Source organism: Myxocyprinus asiaticus, chromosome 29, assembly GCF_019703515.2.
Source record: "Myxocyprinus asiaticus isolate MX2 ecotype Aquarium Trade chromosome 29, UBuf_Myxa_2, whole genome shotgun sequence".
Taxonomy (NCBI): Eukaryota; Metazoa; Chordata; class Actinopteri; order Cypriniformes; family Catostomidae; genus Myxocyprinus; species Myxocyprinus asiaticus.
In genome coordinates this window covers 8,635,288-8,652,936 of record NC_059372.1, presented here as the reverse complement: position 1 = coordinate 8,652,936, position 17,649 = coordinate 8,635,288, and the positions used below count along the sequence as shown (strand labels likewise).

Here is a 17,649-nt window from a genome sequence, read left to right as displayed (position 1 = left end):
ATAGATAATTCTCCCAAAATACCTATTTTTTTCTAAAAAATAGTAAGAAATGCTCATGAAATTACTGAAAAGTTAGAAATAATATATTGCAATTAATAAAATGGTTTTTAAAAAGGAAATATATTATTTCTTTTTGATGCACCGATACCCAAATTTACATTTTTTTTTTTTTAAATGGTGCATGTGGCATTCAATATCAAAATAATATTTTACAATTCCAATCTTAATAATTTCTGTATTGGCAAATTTGATAATGCTTTCAGCAGCTAATGAGATAGCATTACGTTTAACACATTTTACCATATTTCAAAACCATTCTGCTGAATTCCACAGATTTCCCTCAAAATCAGTGAAGAAAATGTAACAGAAATGTGCAGGATATATATATAAACAGTTTGGACTCCCTAAAAGCCCAATTGCCCACAATGATATAGCCTCTATACTGATATATTGTCCACATCAAAGGAACTAATCCACTTCCAACATAAACATTCTGAAACTCATGAGATTAGTCAGAAGAGCTCATGAGACAGATTGAACATGATCATCAGAGGTCACGATCTCTTAATCCACTGACCGTACATGTACAATTGATTCTCTATGGTCCTCATGTATGACACTAACCAAACCAAAGAGATGAATTGAAGGGATGAGCGTTAATGGTTTCACCCTACAGTATTTAACGGAATGTTGCAGATTCAATGCAAGTTAAGCTTTCTCGACAGCATCTGTGGCATGTTGTTGATTACCACAGAAAGTAATTTCAACTTATCCCTCAATTTGTAAAAACAAACAAAAATTGCATTTTGTGTAATGCACTTACAACAGAAGTCCATGGGGCAAGTTTACCAGAGGGTTTAAAAGAAATGTGAAGCTTGCATTTTTATTAAAGCAGTTATATAATTTTTTCCACGGTTTTTAAACTGGCATCTTAGCAGTGGTTTTACTTTTTTACATTTCTAGTTATGCATTGTCAGTAATTCCATTTTGATCCATTGTGAAGATAGTTACCAGCGTAATCCCTGCATATCCTTACATGTATCATGCAAAAATGCAGTCATGACTATCACAAGCCTTTTTGACATTTAATCATGTTCAGGATATGAATGATAGATACTGTATCTATAAATACATTTTCATTTAAAAAAAAAAATGCTATTCTTGATATCAGCAAAGGAATTACTATTAGTTACAGAAATACCCATTTTTTAAATCAGAGATGAAATTCATCTAGCTTTTTTTATTTCTGTAACTACATTTTCACTAGTAGAATTTCACAATGATCTGTCATTCACTCCTGTTCAGAATGCAACTACAGATATCTACAGTATAATTTCTTACTAGACAAAATTCCAAATACACATTTCAGCTGTACATATTACTAGTTAAAAATGATAATATTTGATATTAATAATTGCATTGTTACTAGTGCAAATGGACATCTCTGATGTCAACAGCTGAATTAGTAAAAAATGCTCATATCTATAAATGTACTATAACATGTTAGATTTGATATTTCAGATATCTAGAAATGGATTTCAGATAACAATAAATTGAAGAGCAATTAAAGATAGTTTAAAATGCTTACTTTTACTAGTTCCAGTCACATTATAGAGATCTAAAATTAACAGTGCCACTAAAAATAAAATAAAACAAATATCATTTTTGTGATTGACTAGTTGAAATTCCATTTTTGTTATCAAGAACTAATGTTATAACAAGTGAAAATTGAATTTAAGATATCTTTAATTGATATCCTGCACATGATTAAATGTGAAACACTACATTGCAAGTAGAACACTACAGACCAGTCTCTCTCATCCCATTCATGGCAAAAACATTTGAATGGGCAGTTTTCAATCAAATCTCTGCCTATCTCTCACAGAACAAGCTGCTGAATGACAATCAGTCATGCTTCAAAAGTGGACATTCCACCGAGACTGCCCAGCTGTCTGTCACTGAGTCGCTGAGACAGGCGAAAGCTGAATCCAGATCATCCGTCCGGATTCTGCTGGACCTTTCTGCAGCCTTCGACACAGTCAACCATCAGATCCTACTGTCCACCCTCTCTACTCTGGGCATCACAGGAACTGTGCTTGACTGGTTTAATCCCTATCTCTCGGTGAAAAGGGCTTGCAAAATCATGACAGTTACTGTTGTTATATTGGAAATAATACTAAGCAGACACTGCTTTACTTTCAAAATTGGAATGTTTATTCTGGTACATTGTCTTGCCCCATAGACTTCCGTGTAAGTGCATTACTGTAACACAATTTTGAGTTGAAATTATATTTATTTTTTTACTATTGACAGAATGCCTAAGGAAACCTAAAATTACAATCACACACCATTTCCCCCCATAATTACAACTCACTCACAGATATCACATTCCTGTATCAGTACACAGTGTATGTGATTAGTATCAAAAACAAACAACTTGGCCAACAACAAGCTTTGCCTGCAAAATCATATTTTTTATTTTTATTTTTTGCATAGGAAAGTTGTTTGCACACATTAAAACAAAAAATACAGACATTTTTTACTTTTTTGCAGTTGCTGGTTTTCATTTGATAAATTTTTTTAAACAACCTTTTTTGACATTTCATAATTACCGGTCCTGTAATTTCCGCAAAATACCCATGTTGATTTAAGACAGTTAGAAATGTTAAAAATAATAATAAAGGACATTGTGAGCAATAAAAGGAAATGAATCAAATCATTTCTTTTTGACATTACTATTTTGTGACACCCAAAGTTTTTGTGATACAGAACAAGCACAATCATTGGATCCCCCTCATTCATTTAATCTGAGGTTAATGTACATGTGGCTTTCAAACGTCTATATCCTCTAACATTCCAGTATTTAACATTTCTCTATTGTCAAAAAACTCCACATAAAACATGCCATCAAAACTAGATGTGTAAAAACAAATACATTCAGATTTTAGGAGTCTTTATGACAAAAATTCCACATCTTTACAAACACATGTCCTAAACTTTGTCCCATCTCACATAAAAATGATTATTCAGAGTTTTACCAGTGTTCTTTATGGGTTAATCTCACGAAACCTGATATAACTTCATGTGTGGGTCATATTTCACCCCAAAAACAAAAAGAAAAAATAAGAAATTATATTTTACTTATAGAAAATAAAGGCTATTTTAGGACCATGAAGATTGTTGGTGTATAATATTTAATGATAATATATATATATATATATATATATATATATATAAAATAATAAAAATGTCAATTATATATACAGTATATATGCATATATATATTAATATATAATTATGACATTATTACTTTATAATAGTATTGTATTATAATGATTCATTATTAATTCATTTATTATTATATATTATAAATAATGCATATTTATCCATCATGTTAAAATGTATGCAATTTATGCTGATATAAATGTAAAAAAATAAATAAAATAAAAATATTCACAATTTTAAAATAAATCTAATGAGAATCACCATTGAGAATAATTACAATGAATGGGAGAAAAAATCCAGAATCACGATGTACTTGATTGTAATGAAAGTAATGTCATAATGCAAAAAAAAAAATAAAAAAATAAAATAAGATAATAATTTATATTTTTTTCTTTTGATTTTGGGTTGAAAATGTGACCTGAACATGTCAGTGTGAGAATCACCCTTATAAGCTCATTCTTGGTGGAAAAGGATCGGCCTCAAACACATTCAAGTTAATTAAATTACGATAATTACATCACGGCAATGCTTGATGCATTATTGTATTTGTCGAACAAAGCACAAAACCAGACCAAACATAAATTTCCAGGTTTCTGGAATCAAGTTTATCTTTGATTTAAAGCATTTCACTGCAAAAATATAATTTAGTATTTTTGTCCTGTTTCCTGATAAAAATACTGAAATCTCCTTAAACAATTTACATTTACTTGAGAGAATATATCTTGAAATAAGTACATTTTTCTTATCTCATTGGCAAAATATTTGTTTTCTTGTTTTAGGCATAAACACCACTAAATCTAAATGTATCTAAAACAATAAAAATAACTATTTAATCAATATTATAAGAAAAATGCACGCTTTCCAGATATACTCTTTGAAAAGAATGCATACTATCTTACACAATATTGCTTCTCAAGTAAACGCATCTTGTTTGAAATATACTAAGATAATTTTGCTGTAAAAACACAGGCTTGAACAAACAAAACAAACAGAACAAACTTCTTATTCTCCACCTTTATGGAGGTAATGTTTGGTCACTTAAAAAGAGTTTCCTGTCATGTGACTGTATTATAGCTCATGGGTTTAGACAGAATCCAGGTTTGCCATCGTCATATTGAAAGATGTGTGTGTAGAAAGACAAAAAAAAAAGAAAGAAAGAAAGAGTGTGTGTGTTGGGTCAGGTTGATGCCACGGGCCGCAGTAACTCCAACTGGGATTCCAAAGTAACTCGCTCCCGATGCACAACCTTATAAAAGAAAGAGAGGAACAATAGAGAGAGGAGTACACAGAGTCAAACTAAAATTGGTAAGATTATTTGAGATAAGCTAAGCTGAGCAAATCAAATTAAACTCCATTTCAATTCAAGATTTAATTTCCTTTAGGCTTGTGTGATATCCTGAACTCACTTTTTGGGTTACAATAAAACTGCACATTGTGACCTGAAGCCAATAAATAAGTGATCCAGTCTAGATCACGATGTATCCAACCCTTTTCGCTTTGAAAGAAATAAGCAGATTTTTACATTGCCTGAAGAAAATGTGAGACGTATTTTGAGAGGTTGCCAGGGCGTTGCTATGCAGTTTCTAAGGTGTTCTAAGTGGCATATTAATATTTTCGCAAAATGATATTACGTGGTTCATTACACATATCGCGGCAGTTCTGAGGTGAAATGTCCACCGCGTGGTGCTAAAAATGAGTTAAATGTTCTCCCGAACAGATTAGATTTTTAAGGTTAAAGTTCTATCAAGTTTTAACAAGACAAAACCCACCTCCCTACCCTAAACCTAAACCGATAGTGTCATGAAAGCAAATGTGAGATGAAAAACACAATTGCTCAGGCAACTACGTCATTTTGTGTACTTTCGGCTCTAATGTCGACTCGTCTCCTGTTCATGACTCCTACTGTCTATGCTCTATCGAGCTACCACACAATTTGATCAGCCTCAAACATGCTTGAAAATGTAGTTTGTTATATAATGCATGCATTAAAATATATCATCTTACAAGTCACACACTATAGTAAAAGTGTTTCGATGTTATTATAACCTCGTGCGACTCAGCGTACACATGCGTGGACATTGTATTTTGGCTTCGCTATACGCAACGCATAATTTAAATTGATTTATACCAACTGATCTCAGTTTAGGAGACTATGTGCTGTCAGTAATGGGTTAAACTTTCAATGCACAGGAGCCATGTGACAAAACAACATGGTGCTGACCACAGCGGAGTTTGTCTTTGGGAGAAACGCCAACATAACTACATCTGGTAAGAAACCTAGTTAAATTTTTACATTGAAACCTGTTTGAGTCAAAACAGTAGAGTCTCTAGTTTCATCCAATATGCCATTTCAAAAATGTAAGCGATTTATCATGAAATGCCATGCTACTAAACACAATGTACACTAATGTGTACTTTGGCACATTTTTTCCTTAGAAATCCTATTTAATGTGCATCACATTGAGAGTCAATGGGTTCATCCAAAAGCTGAAAAATGTTGCTTTCAGAGGCTTCATAAGGCGTTAGTGTGAAAATAAGGTGCATTTCGAACTGTTCTGAGACCAGTGCAGACAGAGAGCACACTGAAGGTTAAGTCATTCACTAAATAGGGAGCAAGGGAGCATCCTATAGCTCTCTATGCAGCTAAGTGCATTCAATCAAAACTTCCTATCAAAAGTTCAGTTTCAGGCTGCAGATGATGTTTGGACCACTCAACATGTTTGGCAGACTTGGGACAATTGTAATCAGTGCATAGATTCAGAATTGGCAGTGATTAGATGATGCTGGCCAATATTTTGAATCAGAATAAATTATGCTAATTTCTGATGTAATGTCTGTAATGTCTCAAATCATGAATAACCAACACTCCTGGAAACATAATAAACAAATTAATAATAATAAAAATAAAATAAAATATGACTTTCTATATCTAGGTATTATTTAAAATGTCAAAAAATTGTCACATATGTTGCCATTAAGTTTTAGGAAAACTATTTGGTCTAGAATTATTATTATTATTATTATTATTATTATTATTATTATTATTATTATTATTATTATTATTATTATTATTATTATTATTATTATTATTATTATTATTATTATTATTATTATTATTGCATGGAAGGGGCAGTGGTAGCTCAGCAGTTAAGGCTCTGGGTTACTAATCAGAAGGTCGGGGGTTCAAGCCCCAGCACTGCCAAGATGCCACTGTTGGGCCCTTGAGCAAGGCCCTTGACCCTATCTGCTCCAGGGGCGCCGTATCATGGCTGACCCTGCACTCTGACCCCAGCCTAGCTGGGATATGTGAAAAAGAAGAATTTCACTGTATATGTGCAAATGTATAATGTGTGATAAAGAAAATTATAATTATATTAATTATTATTATAATTATAAATTATAATTAATTATTAATGTGCTACTAGTTACAAATCAAAAAGGGGAATGGAAGCATACAGCAGTCACACTCGGGTCTCAGGAGGATAAGGTAGCATTGAGAGAGGAACAGGGCGAAAAGTAAGTGTTTATGGACTGATAATCTGCGATTCCCGTGATTTCTGCGAAAGTGAAAAATTAAAACTCAAACTGCTGCTATATGTACAACGAGCCACGTTACAATCATTTTGCAAAAATGTACGTATAACAATGAGGTATGAGCAATAGCAAGCGCTACATATAACAGGCTGTTCTCAGTACAGCAGACAGACATTTGTCAAAGAAGAATTCCACCGACAGACAAAGTGACCTGAGGTCAAGACCTTTGGGTGACATCAAAGACAAAGGATAAAAGGAACTTGCCTTCCCACATGGCTCAAAAACCTTTATTCCTGCTTGTCTTCATTTGTCATTAAAGACGCATATATCAGATATCTTCTAAAACAATATAGACAAATGCACACAGACATTGTCAAACACACACACAAACACACCTATCATTTCATGTCATTTGACACCCATCAGAAACATCATCTTAGATATCTTGCATGTTGTGATGAGGATGTTAGATTCTTGCTTTAGAGTTTTAACTTATGATCATTTACTCAAACGCGTATGACTTTCATATGTGAAAAATAAAATAAAATTTGAAGAATCTTCACACTGCTCTTTTCAATACTATGAATATATGTAAATGCAAATGAGATTTGAGAGCTGCAGCGGTGCGGAAGGTTTTCAGTAAATAATGACTTTAATTTCAGCCTGTTCCTCACACAAAACTATCGTATGACTTCAGAAGACTTGCAGTACAATGTACTGTATGGGCGACTTGTATGATACTTTTATGGAGCCTCACTGTCTGCTTTAATTGTATGGAAAAGAGCACCCACGACATTCTGCTAAATATTTCCTTTTGTGCTCCACAGAAGAAAGAAAGTCATACGGGTTTAAAAATGACATGAGAGTGAGTAAATGATAACAGAAATGTAATTTTTGGGCAAACTATTCCTTCTGAATGCAGGTAAACTGTTCCCAGCATGTAAAGCTGAAACCCGATCTGGGTGTTTACGAGTAAGTGTCTTGCGTTATAATGTCTTTCTTTCACTTTTTCCTCCTTGTTCCACTCACGGTGCATTTCCAAGCACATTCTGCTGGTCATGAGAACATTTTCACTGCCAAAATTGCATTCACAGCACAGCAGCTGTAGGATGCACTATTTTAAAAAAGGACAACTGTTTGAAGCAAGCCTTTGCAGAAAGTGTGTGTGTGTGTGTTCATTAAGATGGATCACTGAATGATTTGAAGACCGCAACTCTAGACCGGCTCATTGAGTCACTCAATAATTCTTGAGGGTAACAGAAGCTGTCAGTGTGTATATATAAAAGCTGAAGTAAGTCTGATATGTGTTTATATACAGACTGGAAGAGATATTTGATCAGTCTGAGTAGAGGTGTTGGAAATAGGATGTGCTGCCCATCCAAGAGAACGTCCCATGTGTGAGATGACAGCTTACATCCAGATACTATGAGAAGTCAACGTTTTATGCATGAATGAGCGGCATTAATTTATTTATATCTTGCTTCTGGAATAACCATGTGTATATAAAAAGCAAAGTACTTAAATAAATAGTTCACCCAAAAATGGAAAATGTTGTCATTATTTAGGCTACTCAGCCTCATGTAATTCCAAACCCGTATGACTTTCTTTCTTTCGTGGAACACAAAAGAAGATGGACACAAAAGTAGGAGGGCTGGGTATCAATAAAGATTTCCCGATTTGATATTATTCTGATTTCCAAGCTTTCGATTTGATTCTGATTTCAGTTATAATGTCTATTTTGCTTACATATGAAATAACTTCTCTCTTAGATAATGCTGTCAATTATACAACGGACCTTCTAACTTGGTACATTAATAAGCTATTAATAAAAAAAATTAACAACAGGGCCATTTATTTAACAGTTATAATAATCGGCACAACCAAAACTGAAGTAAACTTTTAACCTCATGCGACCCTGTGTACACATGCGTGTATGTTGTATTGTGGCTTTGCTATACGCAACGCATAATTCAAATGAATTTACACTGACTGAATACTGTTCACAACACTCTAGACTGTCATTTAAGGGTTAAACTTCTAGTGCACCGAGTCACGTGACACAACAGCATGGTGTTGATTTCCGTGAAGCACTTCTACGGGCGCAGAGCCAACAAAAGTGCCTCTGGTAAGAAACCTCTAAGTTTTTTCATTGAAACCTGTTTTGGGTGTAAAGAGTAGCATCTCTAGTTTCGTTTGATATGCCGCTTTAAAAAATTCATACATTTTTGGCGCATAAGCGCGATGATAAACATGATGTACACATACGTGGATTGTGGGACATTATTCCCATAAAAGTTGAAAAAACATGTTAGTTATTTTGAATAACTTTACACATGAACAAATCTGTTAGGTATTTCACTTCATTTGAATACAAATTTTGTTATATTTTATTTTGTTATTAGTGTACAATACGGTTCTATTCATTAACATTACTAAATGCATTCCTATATTTACTGTGCATTATCACATTGAGAATCATTGGGTTCATCCAAAAGCTGGAAAATGTTGCTTTCAGAGGCTTTATATGGAGTTAGGATGAAAATAAGGTGCATTTCGAACTGTTCTGAGAACAGTGCAGACAGACAGCACACTGAAGGTTAAGTCATTCTCTAAATTGGGAGCAAGGAAGCATCCTATAGCTCTCTATGCAGCTAAGTGCATTCAATCTTAAAATCTGATCAAAAGTTCAGTTTCAGGCTGCAGATGATGTTTGGACCACTCAACATGTTTGGCTGACATGGGACAATGATAATCAGTACATAATTTCAGAATTTATAATGCTAAATTTAATTTTAACATGGTTGGCAGTGATTGGATGATGCTGGACATTACTTTGAATCAGAATTATTTATTCAGCTTTACAGAAAATCAGCTGTAATGTCTGTAACGTCTACATAAGCAATTTGATGAAAACAAAATCTGACTTTCTATAGCTTGGTGTTTTTTAAAATGTAGTCCTGCTGTCCACATATGTTGCCATCAGTTTTAAGGAAAACTATTTATTATTATTATTATTTTCATGTTTAATAGGTGCTACTAGTTACAAATAAAAAAGGGAAATGGAAAATGCACACTCTAGTCATGCTCGCGTCTCAGGAGGTTAAAGTAAAAGACAGATCTTGGCATTCTAAGAATTGATATTGGGATCATTCAAATGAAGATCGCGATTAATCGGAAAATCAATATTTTTACACAGCCCTATTTTGAGGAATTTCCAAGCAGCTCTTTTTCACACAACAAAAGCCCACAGTGACCAGCAGCTGTCAAGCTCAAAAAATTACAAAAAAGTAGCATAAATTTAGTCCATATGACTCAAGTGCTTTAATACAAGTCTTCTCCTACACTGTTAATTCTTTCCAGTGTCATTCTGGCTCAGTGTTGGGTGTATCCGATTACAAAGTAATTAGTTTTGAATTACTTTTAATTAAAAGAAGTAGTGTAAGGCATTACATTTTTAATATTGTAATCAGATTACAGTTACTGACTTACAGTTAAAGTAATTACTTTGAAGCAGAAGTCGAACGATAGTGGATTTTGCCGATACAGATAACTAAGGTGGTGGAAAAGGCCAATAACCGATTAATCGGCTGATAGTTTTTAAATTTGGTTTAAAGAATGTTAAAAAATATATTTCCTTACTGTAACAGGCACAGACATAGAGGCTACTGGAGTCCAAAATGAATAATATCCCAGATTAAGTTTATTGTTCAACTAAAACCCAATTATAACCTGAAAACTGAAGATTTGGTGCATAATGTGGGACTTTTAACTATAAACAAGCTTAAAACACACAAGGGGCTCTTCATTTGAAATGACGTAGTCTTGGCTGCGTTAAAATTCTCTATATTTAAGTATCTAACAAAATAAGCTTTTTATAGCCTACAGTATATATTCACCAGATGAAGAGTTTGTTTATATATTTCACCAGATGAGGTTTAATTAGGAATAAGGTTTATTATTATTCACAATATATGAAGTTGGAGATAAAATGCATGTGCATGCCCTCGCTTCAATTTAGATTACTTGAGTATCTAATAAAACTAGCGCTGGACACAGAAGAACATGGAGGAATAATAAAAAAAAACTATCTGCAACTATCGGCATAGATTTTTGCCGATAACTAAAAGAAACTATCGGGACCGATTAATCGTTAAAACCGATATATCGGTTTACCTCTACTTTTAAGTACATTACTTGCGCTAAAGTAATATGTATAGTGCATTTAAAATATGAATTCATATGTACGTCTGTTAGCGTTTCTGTGACAGTTGAAGGGTGTGCGACAATGAACGAGCAGGAAATATAGACATTTTGTATTTGAGTGGAAAACCAAAAACCTTTCTAGGAAAAGTGATTTAGAAAGTAACTTAAAAGTAAAATAAGTAGTAATAAGATTACTTTTTCGGTGACGTAATCAGTAAAGTAATCTGATAAATTGTTTTTTTTAAGAGAAGTAATTTGTCATTTTTTGTGGATTACTTATTTTGAATAACTTACCCAACACATTGTGCTTGCGCACATTAACATCTGGCATGTTGCGACTTGAGAGTTCCATTACATTTGTTGTATGAGGAAAAACACATCTTGGACATTCCATCTAACTATCTCCTTTTGTGTTCCAATATGGATTTGGAACAAGTAAATAATGACATAATTTTCATTTTTGGGTGAACTATTCCTTTAAGTACGCAATCAGAAATGGGTGAATATGGCTGCTGCACCTTTAGCTGTTGCTGTAGTTCACTGTTGAGGCGGGTCAGGACTGCGTTGGTTTCTCGGTTCTTCCTTATAGCCATCTGGATCTCTCTCTTCTGTTTGGGAGGCAACCTGTGTATTTCCATATATAATATGGAAGTTCATTTTTACTATCTGACTAAAATATTCTTTGAAATGTTGTATGATATGGATATTTGTTGATGTATTGACCTCTGTGTGGATTTGGTCAGTGTGGCAGCAGAGTAGGGCGTGGCCGAGGGGGCCGTGGTACTCTGGCTTTCAGGGTGGAGCTTTCTTCGTACTGGCTTCTGAGGGGTGTGGCTTTGGAGTAACCCTGTAGAATCCTTTGAAGAGGATTGAACTTGCATGTCAAAGGAATATTACTACAGTAATACTAATAGTATTCTCTACAAATGTATTACAATGATGTCATCATGATATAAAGACTCATGAGTTGCCCACATGAGCACCATGTCTCGATGTGTAAGAGCATGTGTGTTAACCAACAGGCCATTGCATGATATAATAGAACATTTTCAGACTGTGACACTGGAGTAGCCTGATTAGTGTAAGATATAGCGGAGACCGGAAGCTAGTTATCACAGAGGGAAGTTGTCACAAGGGCTATATCTCAATAACTATAAGATTTGGAGTCAAAAGTCCAATTGTGCAAATTTGTGTTTTCACTAGAAAAGGGTTTGTATTTTGGTCTCAAACACCTTGTACAAAACCCTCTTAAATTAAAATTAAAATTATTTTAGTGTATTCTACCCACCAAAGTGGATTTTCACTATCATCATATTTTTGTTATAGCTCTTGGGTAGACAATCGAACATAATCAAACAACACTGGCATACATTAAAGGAATAGTTCACCCAAAAATGAAAATTCTCTCATCATTTACTCACTCTCATGCCATCACAGATGTGTATGACTTTCTTCTGCAGAACACAAACAAAGATTTTTTGAAGAATATCTCAGCTCTGTAGGTCCATACAAAGCTTAGTGAATGGTGACCAGACCTTTAAAGCTCCAAAAAGCACATGAAGGCCACATAAAAGTAATCCAAGTGGTTCTATCCACATCTTCAGAAGTGATATGATAGGTGTGGATGAGAAACAGATAAATATTCAAGTCCTTTTTTACTATAAGTGTCCACTTTCAAGAGTTCTTCTTTTGTTTTTTGACAATTCAAATTCTTCATGCGTATCACCACCTACTGGGCAGGGAGGAGAATTTATAGTAAAAAAAGGACTTCAATATTGATCTGTTTCTCATCCACACCTATCAAATCACTTCTGAAGACATGGATTAAACCACTGAGTATTAATGGATTACTTTTATGTTGCTTTATGTGCTTTTTGGAGCTTCAAAGTTCTGGTCACCATTTTGTATGGACCTACAGAGCTGAGATATTCTTCAAAAAAATCTTTGTTTGTGTTCTGCAGAAGAAAGAAAGTCAGACACATCTGGGATGGCATTAGGGTGTGTAAATGATGAGAATTTGGGGCAGTGGTGGCTCAGCGGTTAAGGCTCTGGGTTACTGATCAGAAGGGCAGGGGTTCAAGCCCCAGTATCGCCAAGATGCCACTGTTGGGCCCTTGACCCTATCTACTCCAGGGGTGCTGTATGGCTGACCCTGCACTCTGACCCCAGCTTAGCTGGGATATGTGAAAAAAAGAATTTCACTGTATATGTGCAAAATGTATAATGTGTGATAAATAAAATTAATTATAAATTAATAGAAGTTTCATTTTTGGGTGAACTATCCCTTTAAGGCAAGGTTCAACTACATTGTTAAGGAAGATTTTTACTGAAAAGTTTTGTGTTCTTTGTCCCTCTCAATGATCACATGAAACTTACACCACTGGTTTAATGGCAGGTTTCATTGTGGCAACTTACCCCATAGAGTGTGACAAAACGTCATGCTATTGGAACAAGTTGTTACACGCATGTTCAAAGAACTGTATCTTTTTTCCTGGGCAAGAACAGTGACATTTTTTTAAAAGCTTTTTTTTTTTTTTTTGCTGTTGCCAAGACTTAAAAGACACTTGGCTTTGCAGAAACTCACTTTAAAAAATAAGCATACTCTGAGAAATATTCACTGGAGTAAAAAAGTGTGACAACTAGCCCCGGTTTCCCCTACAAGGCCTGAGTATCTGGACCAAATGAAGTGTTGAGTGCTCATATAATGGGAAGCGGTCAACTCTTACGGTTTTAGGAAGCGCTAGATCTTCTGTGCTGGGACCTCCTCTGATCCCGGGTCTTATGGTTTGAGGTGCTGCACTGGTTTCCTGCTGCAAGAGATGACGGAATAATTTATGTGTTTTCGGGCAGTGTAAACAAGGCCTCAATGTTACAATTCCTTAGATTTGTACAGTGTATGCAATTGAGTTTGAGTTTTGTACATGTTCCCTGCACATTTGTTGCTTAATTACGTCATTTTTATTTACATGTGCATGTGTACTATCCGTTTGTCCTGCAGTTAAAAGAGACTATACATAAACGGGGTGAGTTTGAAGCCAATTTAGTTGGTTCTGTCTAAAGGGTATGCCTTGATCTGAGACAGTTACATACAAGTTGCATTAGGGTTACAATTTAGGTTTAGGGTTTAGAGTTAGGGTTATGAATTAGGCCCTTATGAGTAGGTGTAATGTGTTTGCGGGACTCCAAATAAACGCAATGTCTCGATTCTTGAAACTTGAGGGCTTCCTTTCTAGACACGACCAAGTTAGCTAGATGTATAATAGACTTCCTCTATCAAAAACTTTTTCCCTTAGACCTCTCTCTGTCCAAAAATTGAAATGTTTTGGAGTCTCTCTCACAAAGGAAGTGGGCAAAGACAATTCGACAAGCATAAGTGAAGACACCTTTAAAGTCTTCACTCCATCTTTTAAAATGAAATCAAAGCTGACTCAAAATAAGGAACTGTGTACATTTACAGATCACTGGGATCATAACATCAATCTTGATAAAGAGGTAAAGTTTTCCTGGCTTATAATATCTTGCTTATGTTGCAATATTTCACACAAATATGACTTCTGTTCATTTAATTAAGCGTGACATCCATGCCGCCTAGCCTTGTGGTTGGCATGACACAGAAAATCTGTACTTTATGGCACAACGAAAAGTAATGGCAGAAACAGAGTGATTGCAAGGCTGTAAAAGTCATAAAAAATTTATTTGATTTGCTGCGGCACACAACAAGTTATTTCACCCAGCCAGTCGTACCCCCAAGGCAACGTGCAAGAATTATGATCGCAATACAGGCGTGTGAAGGTAACGGTGCTCATTACTGGTTGTAAAACTACGACTGACTATAATATGGGCAAATAGTACAGAAAAAAAAGAGGAAAAAAAGAAAAGTGTTTCAACAACATTACAAAGGCAAAGAGTGGTGTTAGCGCAGAAAATGTGTATCAAAATGCAAGTCGTACACATGGCAGGCAGAAACTGTTATGGACAAATTGGGAAAAATTAAGTTTGGTTGGTCGGAAAGGGTCACATATTCTAAACTGGGCAGTGAAGGCTGAGTAGCACATGGGTTATAGTCATTGGCATTAACAACTGCACCACCTGTTGTTCTTATAAAGGCACAGAAGTACAGTCTGTTCAACTGATGTATAGTGCAACCTATTAACAGAATGTACTTCTGTCCCTCACAGCTTTGATTTCATTCATGTCAAATTAAGTATGACTTCTACCCTCACTAAAGTCTATGTTGCCTATGACGTGTCGGGCCACTCAAACAAACAGAGCAATGTTTTCAAAGTGCCACAGAGGCTTTCTTGTTGTTGTCTCTGCATATTAAACAGGAATAGAAGAAAGTATTTAAAGGAATATTCCAGATTCAATCCAAGTTAAGCTCAATCAACAGCATTTGTGGCATTTGTTTTTTCTTAAAAAACAAATATATATATATATATATATATATATATATTAGATATATAGATATATAGATAAATAGATAGATAGATAGATTAACCCCATTCACTTCCATTGTAAGTGTCTTGTGAATGGGGTTAATAAATATATATATATATATATATATATATATATATATATATATATATATATATGGGTTCCAGAGAGGCACTTACAATGGAAGTGAATGGAGTTAATCTGTCAATATATATATATATATATATATATATGGGTTCCAGAGAGGCAATTACAATGGAAGTGAATGGAGTTAATCTGTCAATATATATATATATATATATATATATATATATATATATATATATATATATATATATATATATATATATGGGTTCCAGAGAGGCATTTGCAATGGAAGTGAATGGGGTTAATCTGTCAATATATATATATATATGGGTTCCAGAGAGGCAATTACAATGGAAGTGAATGGGGTTAATCTGTCAAATATATATATATATATATGTTTTAAAGAAAAGGAGGAACAAGTCGAAATGATTTTTTGTAGTGATCAACATTATGCCACAAATGCTGTCGATTGAGCTCAACTTGTATTGAACCCGGAATATTCCTTTAAACATAGAAATAGTTCACATTCAAGAGTTTCTCCACCAAGAATTCGGCAAAACTGGTCCTTACATTCCAACCCATAACTCACAAAACTATGGCAAATGAATTTCATGCAGCGGTCACATTCCCTCACACCACTTTACAGAAGCCAAAAGTGAAAAGCATGACGGGGTTTAAAATTTTATAAAGATGAAGGAACGCTCGGTCGTTTGATGCGTTTAGAGGTCTTTGGAGACTTCAAATGAGTTATGAGTAGTTTGGGCTACAATCCCTTCATTTAGAGACGACTGTCATATCTCCATATCATATATGAGTATTTGCTTTCATAGAGATGGCTTGAGCACAAACAGCCTCCAAAATATCAGATATTTGTAGGTGCCTGTGCTATCAAGTAAGTGAGTGTGTGTGTGTGTGTAATGTAAGCCAAGCAGGTAAGAACGCCCGGCAGCGGCTTATGTAAGTTGAGTAACGTTGATGAATTGCGTGTGTGTGTGTTTTCACTGTGCTCCTGCAGTTTTATACTCATATTAAACTGTGGGAAACTGCTGTCTCTTTCCACCCTACAGTTATAGGAACATGAGAACACACAAATCAGGTTACTGCCGTGAGTGTGTGTGTGTGTGGACAGATGCGTCCCATAACGGTATGTAACAAGTGAAGAGGTAAAGACAAGTTCTCACACATTCACACCCAAAGAGAGGAAGTTGAGATTCGTCAAAGAGCATGTATAATTAATAACCGAGAGAAAAATGCTGACAGGCTTGAAGAAGTGTGTGTGTTTTTCTAATGATGACATCTTTTTTTAAATACGTACACTTGAGTTCATGGGTATGGAGGTGTAGGAGTGACACTAGAAATAAAATGAAGAAATCAGTACACAATTTATTAATTCAAACATCAAAATGTAAATAAATAAATAAATATATATTTTTAATAGACATATTTAAAATTATGTTAAATATTACAATAAAATAATGAATAAATCATTTTTAAATGCACATTTTAAATTTCGAAAAAGCATTTGCCAATTACAAAACTGATCTATTAATTAATTATTTTCTTGTTATATTGAACTGCATTTTAATACATGAATTAAAATGTTTTAAATATGTCTATTTGTCAATTAAAAAAAGTTATTTATTTATTTACATTTTCATGTTGGAATTAATAAATTGATAATTATTTCTTCATTTAATTTTTAAGTGTCATTAATTATATTCCATAGCTAAAATATTTTATAAAGAATTATAATAATAATTTATTTAATAAGATGAGATTTGCTGTTTAATATTTTTTACATGGATTGACCCTAGTTATTTTATTCTTATTTTATTTCTTATTATAATGTCTTTGGTCTCAATTTGCAGGATTCATTTCTGTTAAAAAAAAAATAAAATAAAAAGATTTTCATAACCTTTCATCAAAATGTTATACACTCCTTCATCCCTGGGACAGCTTTTCTTCTATATTTTCTTCATAATATTTACCCAAAATATCATACAGCAACTTAACGACTACTATATAATGTTAGTCGCATTTTACGACCGGTTATTTTCAGCTGAGTATTATGTCTCACTTGTAAATATATCACATTACTCAAGTTAAATACGTTGTGAATGCCGTTTCATGTCATCTTTAAAAGTGACTCCACCTTAAATACAAGGA

The 17,649-nt window shown here is 34.1% G+C and overlaps 1 protein-coding gene across 5 annotated transcripts in view; it reads right to left on the bottom strand.

Annotated features, from left to right (window-relative positions):
* Positions 1 to 2,191: 2,191 nt before the first annotated feature.
* The window catches only part of LOC127420060 (ralBP1-associated Eps domain-containing protein 2-like), a 62,910-nt gene continuing 47,452 nt past the window's right edge, over positions 2,192 to 17,649 (bottom strand). For 4 of the 5 annotated variants that reach the window (XM_051662009.1, XM_051662006.1, XM_051662010.1 and 1 more), the window contains exons 16-19: positions 13,689 to 13,772; positions 11,686 to 11,819; positions 11,481 to 11,586; positions 2,192 to 4,471 (exon numbers count right to left, since the gene is read on the bottom strand). In XM_051662009.1, coding sequence (XP_051517969.1) covers positions 4,403 to 4,471; positions 11,481 to 11,586; positions 11,686 to 11,819; positions 13,689 to 13,772 — 393 coding nt within the window. In that variant the 3' untranslated portion in view covers positions 2,192 to 4,402. The remainder of the gene's footprint in view (positions 4,472 to 11,480; positions 11,587 to 11,685; positions 11,820 to 13,688; positions 13,773 to 17,649) is intronic. The other variant, XM_051662008.1, reaches the window with a different exon arrangement.